This window comes from Pyrgilauda ruficollis, unplaced genomic scaffold, assembly GCF_017590135.1.
Source record: "Pyrgilauda ruficollis isolate IOZ18807 unplaced genomic scaffold, ASM1759013v1 scaffold25, whole genome shotgun sequence".
Lineage (NCBI taxonomy): Eukaryota > Metazoa > Chordata > Aves > Passeriformes > Passeridae > Pyrgilauda > Pyrgilauda ruficollis.
The window spans coordinates 7,651,555-7,664,239 of NW_024523822.1; the positions used below are offsets into that span (position 1 = coordinate 7,651,555).

General features: G+C 42.3%; 1 protein-coding gene across 1 annotated transcript in view; it reads left to right on the plus strand.

Annotated features, from left to right (window-relative positions):
- The window catches only part of LAPTM4B (lysosomal protein transmembrane 4 beta), a 59,637-nt gene that overhangs the window by 23,013 nt on the left and 23,939 nt on the right, over positions 1 to 12,685 (plus strand). The window contains exons 3-5 of the mRNA XM_041470881.1: positions 2,188 to 2,261; positions 2,848 to 2,970; positions 10,787 to 10,885. Of these exons, the coding sequence (XP_041326815.1) occupies positions 2,188 to 2,261; positions 2,848 to 2,970; positions 10,787 to 10,885 (296 nt within the window). The remainder of the gene's footprint in view (positions 1 to 2,187; positions 2,262 to 2,847; positions 2,971 to 10,786; positions 10,886 to 12,685) is intronic.

The window sequence follows — 12,685 nt, forward strand, 5'->3', positions numbered from 1 at the left end:
AGGAGGTGCCTTTGGAGAGCAATTTGGGATGCACTGAGATGTTACTCCCTCCTGAATGATGAGCAGGGAGCCCATGCCTCCTGATGCCATCGTGTAGCACCCATGAGCTGAGGTGCAGGAAGCCACTCTGAAGGCAGCAGTGTGTGCCAGGGTGAGCTAAACTCACTGCTGAGTGCAGGCCCCTCTCCTGGGTGAGACCTGCTTATTTTAACAGTGAGACAAAGATTCAAGCATTTCTACTGTGAGAAAGGACATCTGTGCTCCAGGGCCTTATCAGACTACAGTGGTTTGAAGGTGCTCCTCCAAGTGCCAGGAAAGGGCACTTTATCCTTCAAATTTAATCCATTAAATTAGGAAGTAGCCTGCCATAGGACTTTTTCTGTGGCATTTGAGTTCCTATGCCATCACAAGGACAAACTTTGGGGGTAAGAGAGGGAGAACAAGAATCTTGAAACCTAGGACACAGGCAGTGTTCTGGAAAAGGAGAGACCTGGGTTCTGAAGTCCTTAATCCTCCTGTTGGTAGGTGCAGTGCCCAAGGAGCCAGAGAACACAAGCAGCTCTGGACATGTCCTCACCTGCCAGCAGCAGGTGCTCATTTTTCCTCCAGCTTCACAGGTCTCAGGTTCCTCTCTGCATGCAGAAATCTGGATTCGTGCAAAGTTTGTGCTCCCTCAGGCACAGGAGGATCAAGGACTGGGTCTTTTGTTCTCTACATGGATGATCATTCTGGTAGGCTGGAAATAATGACAGACAAGACTTAGTGCCTGTCCTTCCTCCTCAGCCATCACCTGGCTGAGCCTGCACTGCTTCCTCGTGGTGGCAGGTGAGACCTGTCCACAGCTGACAGATCCTCTCAGAGACTTGGGGTACATGCTCCAGGGCACGTACCCAGATTTTGATGCATCCAGGAAGTTGAGGACTGTTCCATGCTGTGGGATGCTCCTCATCATGTGCTGGAGTTAGATCCAGAACCTGATTTTGATGCATCCAGGAAGTTGAGTTGAGGACTGTTCCATGCTGTGGGATGCTCCTCATCATGTGCTGGAGTTAGATGTTGTGGGAGCTCTGTGATGAAATGATGCCATCTTTACACTTTGAATGCTTCCAAAGTTAGGGTAGTGAACACTCTGAGCACTGTTGTGTGCTTGTGCATCTCAGAGCTCCTCCACATACCTCATCAAGGCAGGTAGTTTAAACCTGGTGTCAGCAATGTGAACAGCATGTACCTCAGAGACCAACAGAGGTGGGATGTCTAAAGCCATGTCCTATATACCTCGCATCCTCTTTGTGCACTGGTTTAACCTCAGAAAATAGGCACAATGTTCCACTGCACTCCCAAACTCACTGTAAGGTCAAGTTCAGAAATTCACTTCTGATCTCCTGACAGTGGCCTGTAGTGATACCTAGGGAGGTGCATATGAAATGACCAAACATGTAATTTTTTCCCCCAGGATCATCTTCTAACTGTTCATGGCTTAGGAACTTCTTAAATTGAATGAAATGTTAATTGAAAGCTGATCAGCAGTAGAATAAAAAGATAGGAGTCCTGTAATTCCTCCAATCAAAACTTTAAAGAATAGAATATTTTCCTTCCTTTACTGCTTTACCTTTCCTGACAGTTATACATTTTCATTAATAAATATATCTCTGTAGTATTATTGGTTGAAATGAAAATTTTCAAGAAGTTATTTCTGCTAAGATGACTTTATCTGCCAGTTTTGCTCCTTTTCCAGTACAGAGATATGTGAGCAATGGTATGCAGCAGCTGTTGGTGAAGAACTAGTCTGGAGTGCAGAAAAGCAGACACATTCTCACTACAGATATCAGCATCACCAGTAAAATAGTCCTGTCAAAACTGCTCCTGATTTTTGAAAATGCTTATAAAAAACTAGACCATTTATCTCCATGGTCTTATAGAGGCTGTAGTTGTTTGCACAGTGTGTCAGCACAGTGTAATGCTGCAGGCTTGAACAGATAGAAGCACTGTCTGTGCTTCTTGTACTTAGGGGGTTCCCCACAAAAGCCAGAGATTTCTTCCAGCAATGCCTGGGCAATGCAGCTGACCCCATCTCCACCCATCTCCCACCCTGACCTTTGAGATGCTCTGCACAAGAGAGGTGGCAAGATAACTGAACCAAGCTCTGAATTTGCCTGCAATCATTGATGTGATGTGTCTCTTTTCCAGATATGTGCATTGCCACTGCAATTTCTCTCCTCATGATTCTGATCTGTGCAATGGCTACATATGGTGCATATAAGGTAATTCATTACGTTTGGGGAAGACACGAATAAAGTGAACCACACAACTCCATAGAAACAAAATTAAGAAAATTGTTTTCTAACAATTGCCTCTTTACTTGTTTAGCTGAAAATTGGGAGAGGGAAAATAAGTGGAAGAGGCAGCAGAACTGATTGCTTAGATCAGTGTTACCCCAGGGCCCCCTGCTGCAGTTGTGTTGATTGTCTGCAGTTTCAGACAGGAGTAAGCTCTGGGCAAATGGTGAATTCAGAGAACTGAATATTGTACTTATCAAAGTTAAGGGAATTTTTTCCCATTCACTTCCCAAGCCTGTGGTTTGTTCCAACATTAATCCTATTAATTAGAAAGGAAAAATATTGTGTGGTTTCTAAATCTCCTAATGTAACGAGTTGTGGGAGTTGCACCACACACATGACTGCAGTAGAGCGGCCAAATTGCCTTGGCCAAACCTTTTGGCTGAATGTCATATTTCTTGAGGCCTGATTTAATACTCCATGTCAAATGTTCCTTAGATTCCTGTAGAAAGACATATATTCCTCTATTTTAACCTATGGCTGATGAGTTTCTAATTTATTTCCTTTTTAGCAACATGCAGCTTGGATCATCCCTTTCTTCTGTTACCAGATCTTTGACTTTGCTCTCAACACGTTGGTTGCCATCAGTGTACTCGTCTATCCCAGCACAATTCAGGACTACCTCCGTCAGCTGGTAAATCACTTGATGTTCACAGACCTTTGGGGGCTTTGGGGGGCGCAAAACTCTATAAGGTGGAGTTTCTGCCCTGTATTTCTTGCCGGTGATATCCTTCTCATACAGTCCTTGAGAAGTTCTTTCAGTCCTTGCCAGACTGAATTCAACATCCTCGCAAGGCTACATTAGTAACTTACTACAATATTTGTGAAAAGCTCGGGAGTTTTGCAATGATGTGAAAGCTCTCAGCACCATTCATTTAGAATGAGACTCATATTGCAAGACATGGATGATGAATAATTGCTTTTGCATTCAGAATTATTGTGTTCATATCCAGTGGCTTATTTTTGGTACTATTTCAAGGATATTTTGTTGCTCCTTTTCATTTATTCGGTAGCTATAACACATTTAATTAGGCAGGAGTTTGATTGAGTGTAGGTTTGGTTTTGCTAGAAAATATTTTGGATTCTGTCCTAGGGACATTTAGAGTTTCCCTTCTCGTTCCACTTTGGCCAAACATCTATGGCCATTTTTGCATAAGTGTACAAGATATGATCACAACCCCCTAGAGCAAAGACAAGAGCCCACCAGCCTCTGTCTCACCACAGGACCACGTCCCACGGCCAGCAGGGCTCACGTGGAGTTGCAGAGCTCTGGGGAAGCCAGTGCTGCAAATGTCTCTGAAAATCTGCCTTGAGAACCTGACTACAGATTAGCTTGGCTGTGAACTTTGTTGTGTGGATGGAAAGCTGGCCAGTATAAATAACAGGTAATGAGAAACAGCAGGCAGATAAGTAGCCACACAAATCTGCAGGAAGAGGCAATGTGTCCTGCCAGTGAGAGCTGGGATGGATCAGGAGCCTGTTATCCTTCATCTTATTTAACACCCACCTGCATTCACAGCTGATGGTGCACTGGAAGAGAAGCAGAGGCATAAATCAAAAGGTTCTCAGAGATATGAGTGGAAAAGAGCAAATTACAGCCATGGTTTGGGAGTGCTACAGCTGGCACTGCCACTGCTGGAGATTTCCTGCCTGTCCTTTGCCTACAGACCTTTGCTGCTGCATCGGTGCCAGCCCTGCTCTTCTGGCAGCACAAGCATCTGTGTGGCTGCAGAACTCTCCCACCTCCCAGAGCATGAGTTGTAACCACATTTTACTCAGTCTTGGTCACTGTGCAAGAACATGATGGGGATAAAAACAGGCTGGTAAATGTTCACTTAAAAGCCTCTGCTCTTCTGCTGAAAATCTGGTGCTACATTTGGAGCTGACTCACTAGAAGGGCAAAGACCAGCTGTTCCTCTTGAAATGTATTTTAAAACAGCCATTTATTTCCTTGCAAATAAAAAAATAACAGGTCCTTCTGTAGCAGAAATAGAAGGAGCAGGTCTTGGAAGGGATTTGGTGCAACAGAGCACTCTGTCATCTGTACTGCTGCGTCTTTGGTTGCACACATCTTTGTCTTGCTGTTGTAAATCATATTCTGGACTGGTAATGAAATGTCACAGGTCTTCAGGAGTGCTGAACTGTCAGTGCTCAAAAGGGTAAGGGGGATTTCCAGGATAATTATAGGCTGATTAGCCTGACATTGCTACCAAGCAGAATAATAACAGAAGGGCTGGGGCTGACAGGACGGTCAATTGATAATGGATTAGACAAGAAAAAAATTATTAATGACTGCCAGCACAGTTTCATGAAAAATCAGTCCTGCAGGCAAACTCATTTTCCTTCACTACAAGATTACTGACTCCATCAATAAAGATGGGCAGGGCCATAATGGGCTTTGATGAGATGTTTGACTTGGCAGCATGATGCTCAGAGCAACAATAAAGCACCAGATCAATACAGGATGTATCACATGGATTAGGAGAGGTTAGCTGGCAGACTGCAAAGGCTTGTGGTCAAGCTGACCATCTGCCAGTGAGTTTCTATTTTGAGTAGAGGAAGATCTCCAGCAATCAGCAGTAGATTTCGTGCTCCTCCTGACTTCCATTAATAACGTTGGACCCCAAGAGGCACTTCTCATGGGAGAGTTTCTCCAGGCTCATTGTTTAGAGGGATTGAGTCCTTTGGTGAGAGGCTGTGAGCAGGAATATAATCTGGCTGTTCTGTGTTATCCTCTGGAAGACCCTGCCCTGCATTGCCCAGAGTGAGCACATCTCTGCATTTCCCAGTGGCAGTACTTGTGACTTTTCCCAGCAAATTCACTTCTAATAAAATCTGTGGCTGACACTGAGCTAGACTGCCTGAGAACTTGAGTTCAGCCACTAATGTTGCTACAGAGATAAATGCAAAGAAATGTAAAAGCCTGAGCAATACAGATGAGCATGCGGTTTGACAACTGTGCCTGGGATGCAGTGACCCTGTTAGCAGCCTAGGGATTTAAGTGCCAAAACTAGAGTCCCTAGGTTGTTTTGCTGTTTGCAAAAATTGCTCTTGGGATTTGTGGGCAGAAAAAAGAGCAATTAATATTAAGGGAGAGGAGACTTCCCTTCTCTGTCAGTAGTGTGGATTTCCTTCATCTATTTATGGAGTCTGGTTGTAAGAAACAATGCTTGAAAGTCAGAGAACATGCAGAAAAGTTCCTTAAAAAAAAACAAAAAAAAACTATATAAAAGCTGAATATATTGTAGTATGATGAGAGGCAATCAGCTTTTCTTGCTTCATTTACTGAGAAAGTGCCATTAAAGGTTTCATGTGCAAAATACTGAGGTATTAAAACGCTGTTTAAATTAGATGTAAGGCATAATGCTAATGAACAGCTGGAAGCTAGTCCAAGTTAAGTTCATTTAGAAACAAGGATTAGTTTGTATTTTGTCATTTGTGTTGGAGATTAGTGATAGGGAAAAACTACCAAGAGCTGTGATGAATTTTGAACAGTTAATGTGACCCGTTCAAAAAAGTTTTGAAGCTGCTCTGCATCTGCTTTGAAGCTGATAATGCCTCCTGTGTCTTAGCTGTGGTCCCAAGCACAAGTGGCTCAACTGGAGCCCCTTGTCCCTTTATCTGGAAGGGCTGCATCTGTTGGCATAAAGTTATTACATTTGGTTCAGAGTAAGCACCTCTGTCTGAGTGGGCAGAAGCAGAGGGGAGCTGTGAAGGGCACATCCACTGTCATCATATACTCAGACATAGGACAAGAGGAAAATCAATGCAGCAATTACACCATAAATGCAGTGCAATTCGGGTGTGAGCCCTCCTGATGGTTTGCAAACCCAAAGCCCTCGGGGGTTGTCTTGCCCTCACCCCCTTTGCAGTGGTCTGCCAGAGTAGGCAGGAACAAGGATTGTGTTTCTTCCTGGCATTCTTACAGTTTCTGTTCCTCTAAAACCGCTTTGCATTTGAGAAATGATATTTTAGGGGCACAGCACCATAAGGTAAATGAAAAATCCCAACTGTTCTTTAAATCCATTATTGAATATCTGGAAGAAAGTTTGCATTTGGTAACAGAATACATTTAGCAGTCTCAGAGTAACTTTTTGTTTGCTCTAAGGTGAGAAAAACACTGTTTCTTTCACCATCTTTATGTCACTATTATCTGGAATTGTTATATAGTTACTTTGATATCATACATAGTTACTTTTACATCTGCCAGATGTCAGTCTGTGGGTGATGAGTTACAGCTACTGTGAAACTCTCCATGTACTTTTAGCAAGATGATGAGCACATACCAATGAGCTGGTCAGGGCAATAGCTGAAAATGCTGCAATAGTGTTCACAGGGTGTTTGGTAACATCAGTCTATACTGGCTTCTTCTTTCCTAGGAACAGTGTCTTTGGAAAGTTCTTGTTGCCTTTTAATACCCAGCTGCACTCAGGTGTGCTACTTAATTGCCATGGATTGCAAGAGCATCTTAGCCTGAAGGGTCATGTGAAATAAGTAAAGGTTACAAGTTTCGCATTTAGTAAGTTTTATGGTGATCATATGATCAAAGTTTCTAAGAGTTACACTGGGTATCTTGGTCATTGTCATTTAAAAAGCAAAAGCTTTTGCATACAGCGAATCCAACATGTGTAAAATAAAAATCATTTAGTTCTTGGTCTAAGCAGAGGTTTAAAGCAGTTTGACCTAAAGCACATTTCTTTCATTTAATCCCACTAAATCTTTGGTAAATGGGTGTTTTAAAGCCTTCAAATTAAACACTTCATCTTCTGTCATCTGATAACAGCATATGAAATGGATTGAAGCAGAGGTGCAGAACAGGCTGGTCTGCAACTGAGTTATGCAAACTTTTTTCTAAACAAAGTGCAGGACTATGACAGTTCATCTAAACAAAATTTCAAAGTATATTAAGTAGCTTTACTGTGGGACTGCCTGCAATGCTGCTGCCTAACAATTCAGGTGGTATCAGTTCATGCTTTTAAATTTATGGAGAAATGCCTTGCTAACATAAAAGAGATTAACCTAAATAAATTTTTCCTATAAATTAAAGCTTAAAACCAAAATATCCTTTCTGACATTTTTAATGCCATTTTATAATTGCAAAGAAGTACCACTAACTTCATAGCAGAGCTTTACAAATTCTACAGACACATTGCTGTTTTCTTTCAATTTTGTAAGATTTCGATACTAGGGGGATTGTAACTTGGAATGACAACCCACACTGTATTTTAAAGTGAATTTTTTGTGATCCAAGGGGAAAGAAGACATGAAAGGTCATGCAAGCAGGCTGAGGGAATGAGAAATGGCTTTTGCCTTTCTCATTTTATTCTTCTCGTGCATTTGTATGATACCAATGCAGCAGAAATATACTTCCCATGCACATTTTAGAGTGCTTTTAAGTGTCTGATAGGGTTTTGATAGGAATAAGCAGTATTTTTTTAAATTAGAAGTGTATCAGGTAATTACTATGCATACAGCCATCTCCATGTCTGTGACAAGGTTATAAATGACACTTTAATTATGACTTTAGCATGCCAGTGCAACACCATTGCAACTACCTTTTGTTTGTATTGAAAATTTCGTCATGTTCTGCTCCAAAATCATTCCTGGATTTCCAATAATAGGCTTAATTTTTCCCACCCAGTTGTATTTCAGTCTCAGCTTCATCAAGCCTTGCACAACATCTGACACTGATATTTTTCCAGAAGTTTCAGCATCAAGCCTGGTGCCTGGAACCTTCCCAGCAGCAGGATTTCAGCTACTGGTCTTCCCACAGGGGAGCAAACTCCCAAGACAGGAGCAGAATTTCTTGTCCCACCTCATGTATCCACATTTAAGTTCATCATTGCAGTCAGTGAAGACCAGTGGTTTGATTCATCTGAACAACACTTGGTACCTGTTTTCTGTGGGAATTAATGAGATTTTGGGAACAGTTGCAGCCATGGGATGGATCCCCAAGGGCTGCCTAATGGCACCAGTTCCAATGTGGTTCCTGTACCGTGTGAGACTGGAGCCAGTTGAGATGCTTCCTGCCATCTTTCCTGCTTCTTTGCCAAAGGTGCCGGTATCATAAATTGGTTTTCCTCGAGCACTGAAGGGGTTTGTAGTTGTGACTTAAGATCAGACTGCTCATAGGCTGGCCCAGCCCAGTTAGCAAAAAAAGCCAAAAGGGTTTCTTCCATGCTGACCCAATGCTCCTGGGTTATCCATCAGAGAACTGAAAGCTTTGTCTCCCACACAGGAAACCTGGAAGCTCCAGAAGAGACTGACTTTAGTTTTTACATCCTGCACCAAGATCTCCCAGGCACCTGTGCATGGGGGTGACCATGGCACCCATGGGTGCAGCACCCACCGCCTCACTGGGTGCTTACACCTCTCATCTCTTCAGGACAAAGAGTCAGAAAGCTGAGCCTGAAGGGGACAAACTTCAGTATTTGTTCCTCATGTGCTCTCCTGACTTTGCTGAAATATTTGCTGAAACACTGGTGCTGATGTAAGGGAAGGCCAGGCACTGCTGAGCAGCACAGCTTGCCCCAGACTTGACCAGGGTTCATGGCTCCAGCAGATGTTCCTGCTTTTCAAGGAAGTGGAAACTTTCTTGGACATTAGCCTGCCCTCTTCTTGCCCCCGTGCAAATCCCTTTTGAGCTGATGTCTAGAAACAGCCCATTAGATTATGGCCAGAAACACAGCATGCAGTCATCCAGTCTTTGACCAGTGACTGGTTCCCAACAAACAGGTTCTTCTTTGGAGAACCAAAATCTTAATAAGAATTTTTTATTACATTCACAAACTATTTTGACTATTTTTTAATAGTATATCAGTACAGAAAAAATAATTTGGGTATAGATTTACTGTAACTGTCCTTAACTGACTGGACTTTCTAACTTCCTAACTTATGGTGTCCCTTCTGCAAACAAGAGGGCAGGTTGGGGCATTAATACTTAAATTTTATGCATATAAAGCTTTTGTTTAATTTTTCAGTGCATCGTTTCTTTGCATATACTCTTGCTTTCTTGGTCTCTGGGTGACTGCATCCACTATATTTAGAATAACCTTCTGTGGGGAAAAAAAAAAAGCAGTAACTTATTGAATTATAGCAAGCTAGTTCCCTAGCTCTACCTTGACAAAGAAGATAGCATGATAAAAACTTCAGTAGAGGGACAGAAAACTTCAGTAGAGGGACAGAAACATTGCTGTCAAGAAGCGGAAAATGTGCTTATGTAACATCTATCTGCAGACGGTTACAGCTGCTGTTGATGTTAACCACTCTGAACAGCTCATGGAAGCGCTAAATAAAGAGCTATTCTCAGTAGCAGCTGTCCAAAAAAAAGATAATTTCCTGATGCACTGGGCTGAGTGCTGGAATAAGGGTTATTAAGGGGTTACTCTGGATTTACACCATCATTGCCAAGAATACAGTTATAGCTCGGTCTAGTTAATTGTCCTGACAAGGATGCAGAGCTGGCCTGGTTAAGTAATTAGAACTGTAAGGGAAAAGGGAGTTGTGTGGAAGGAACTATTGCATTCAGATATAATGAGCTACTGTTGCAGTGGAGTTATCTTTTGTGGAGAACAGCTCTGTCTGTGAACAATGGTTTATTCTAACTGAAACAGGAACTTGTATCTTGCAGTATTTCAGAACTATTTGGAACATTCATTTCAAAGGGTGTGGAGATTTTAAGCAATAAAAAATACAGTAATACATTTTTAGGGGCTGTTTTTCACTGATCCTAAAGTGCTTCACAGCTTTAAATCACTAGAGCCTGTGTTAAGCAGGAAAATTCATTTGGTCACCTCTATGTCATGTATGTGGTAAGAGAAAGGCCTGGTGCAGATTTCCACTTGAAATCATGAAGTGTCCCCCTGTAGGACCCATGACTCCATGGGACACACACTTAGCAGCACTAACTAATGCTCCTAGAGAAGTAGTCCAAATTTAGCCAAAATAAGATGGAGTAGAATAGACTCAAGGTATTTTGAGATGTCATAAGATATTAGGTGAAAGGATTATTTTGTCCAGTTTTTCCTGCTTTGACTTTCTGGAAAGAGCTGCCACTGTTCTTTGGCAACCAGTGCCAGTGTAATGATTACTCAGTAAGTACGAGATTTGCTTGCCATTTCCATGGTGGAAGATTTTCTGCTGCAAAGCTCTCAGACTTCTGTTAGTCTGTGTCAGATACAAAGCCAGTGTGCACAGAGGAAGAGAGAGCCCACACCACATCCAAAGCAAAAAGCAAATCCCTCATCCTCCAGGGAGCCTCTGGCAGCTGAGTGTTCACAGTGCCTGTTGTAGCCACACTTACTGAAACTGGTTGTTGGTGGGCAGAGCTCTGGATTTAGTAGATCACAGAAAGCTTTGTAAGCTGTTAATTATAGAATGCGCTAGTTGAATGGCTCTTAAATTACTTCTGAGACTGACTCACAGTGTTTTGCTTATTTTTGCTTACACAGCCCAACAATTTTCCCTACAAGGAAGAGATTATGTCTGTGAACCCTACGTGTCTGGTTGTGATTATCCTCCTTTTCATAAGTATCATTTTGGCTTTTAAGGTAAGTGCACTGTTGTGTATGAAGTCTGCTTCCGGTCATGGGTGGAATGTCCCTTGCTGGGGGGTCTGTCTTTAGAAGAGTTCTGGGTAGCTACACCCCCAGCAGCCTGATACCTACAAGAAACAGGGTTACAGACATCATGAAAAAGTTGTGAAAAATCTCATTGACAAACACAAGAATATCTAGTCCACAATGGGGAAGTGTGATGCTTGTAGGAGGAACTCATGGCTTATGAATCCTTTGAAACAGGACAAAGGAGAGCCTATTGAAACAGACTTCTTGTTTTTTCAGAATGTGTTTGGCAGTGTGTCTCGTGAAAAACTTTAAAAACCACCCTAAAATGTGTAGGGAGAAGAGAAAAGGTCACCTCACTGACTGTAGCTAGGGAATAAAGATAAATTATCGGTCTTTCCAACACTGCGACCCATGCAGTTCAGAGATCTGGGAGGGGGAAGGAAATCTAGCAACATTTTCTTGCAATGTCATTCAAAATAGGGAAAATAATTAGCCAAGAAATCTTTGCAGGAGAATCTCATGGAATGGACTGACTGAACAAGGAAATGGTAGAGAAACTCAGTGGTAAAAAATTCAAAGTAGTGGGCACAGAGGAAGCATGCTCTTGTTTCACAAACACTGCTGTGGACTCTGAAGTAAGAATGACCACCTATAAAAGGGGTCTTGCAGCTGTTACAGATAGACCTGTGAAAATATTAGCTTAGCTCATTTCTGGTCAAACAAGTAAATCAAATGCTAAGAACATTAAGAAAGGAATAGAAAAACCAAAAATATAAATGGTATCATTTCTTAGCCAGTTCTGATGCGCACCATCTCTGGAAGCATGGCTTCCCTTCTGGTGCCCTGTCTCAAGAAAGAATTTTGTACAGCAGGTAAATAAATCCAAGCAATCTCTCCTGGGAGGAGCACCATAAAGAACTGTCAGACCTGACAACAGAAGGTCACAGGGAATGAAAATTTATTTGCAAACCTGGTAGGTGAGAGGGCTGGAGGTGGCAGGTACCAGGCAAAGAGGAGAAGTAGCATCATCACCCAGAGCAGCTGGAAAGGGCTCAGGTGAAACCACCACATCCAGGTTGACTGTCCAGTGCAGCAGCCCCCTCCTGCTGTGGGTCAAAAGTTCAAAAGGAGCTCAGAATAAGATCAGACAAATTAATGTAGGAAAAACAATCACCTGTGTCTCCTACTAGTGCCCTGAGCATTGGACCTCTTGTAAAATAGGCCGGTGTGTTTGCCCTTTTCTTGCACCTTCTACGAGTTTTCTCACAGCACAGTGCTGCTGGTTTTGTATTTCTTGTGTGGGACTTTATTTCAGATTAGTCTTGCTCTCTCTGCAAAGCACTTTTGCATTAGATTAGAGAAGTCCCGAAGAGTCACAGTGACACCAAAGATGTTGCTTCCAGACAACACAGTTGACAACATATACAGGGAATGTTACTGTGGCAAAAGAGGTAGATTAGGTTATTGAAGCTACTTCAAAACTGGGGAAAGAAACCCAACAGATAGGGTGTATTAAAGTGCTGTTGGAAGCTATGCTCGCTCTTCTGCTGTGATTTAGCAATAGAGTTTAGCTTTCTGACCTTAGATACTCACAACCGTACAGCGGATTTTACTTGCACTTCTAAGAAATATGTGTGAATTTAATAAATCCATAGGTTTTTCAGGTTCCACATGGAATGTGTTCTAAAAAATTTCTCCGATGCAACCAACAGCTTGTTTTTACCCCACGTGGGTCTGGTGCTTCATTGACTATGTATGTCAAGAAAGCTTCAAGCTTATTAAAAA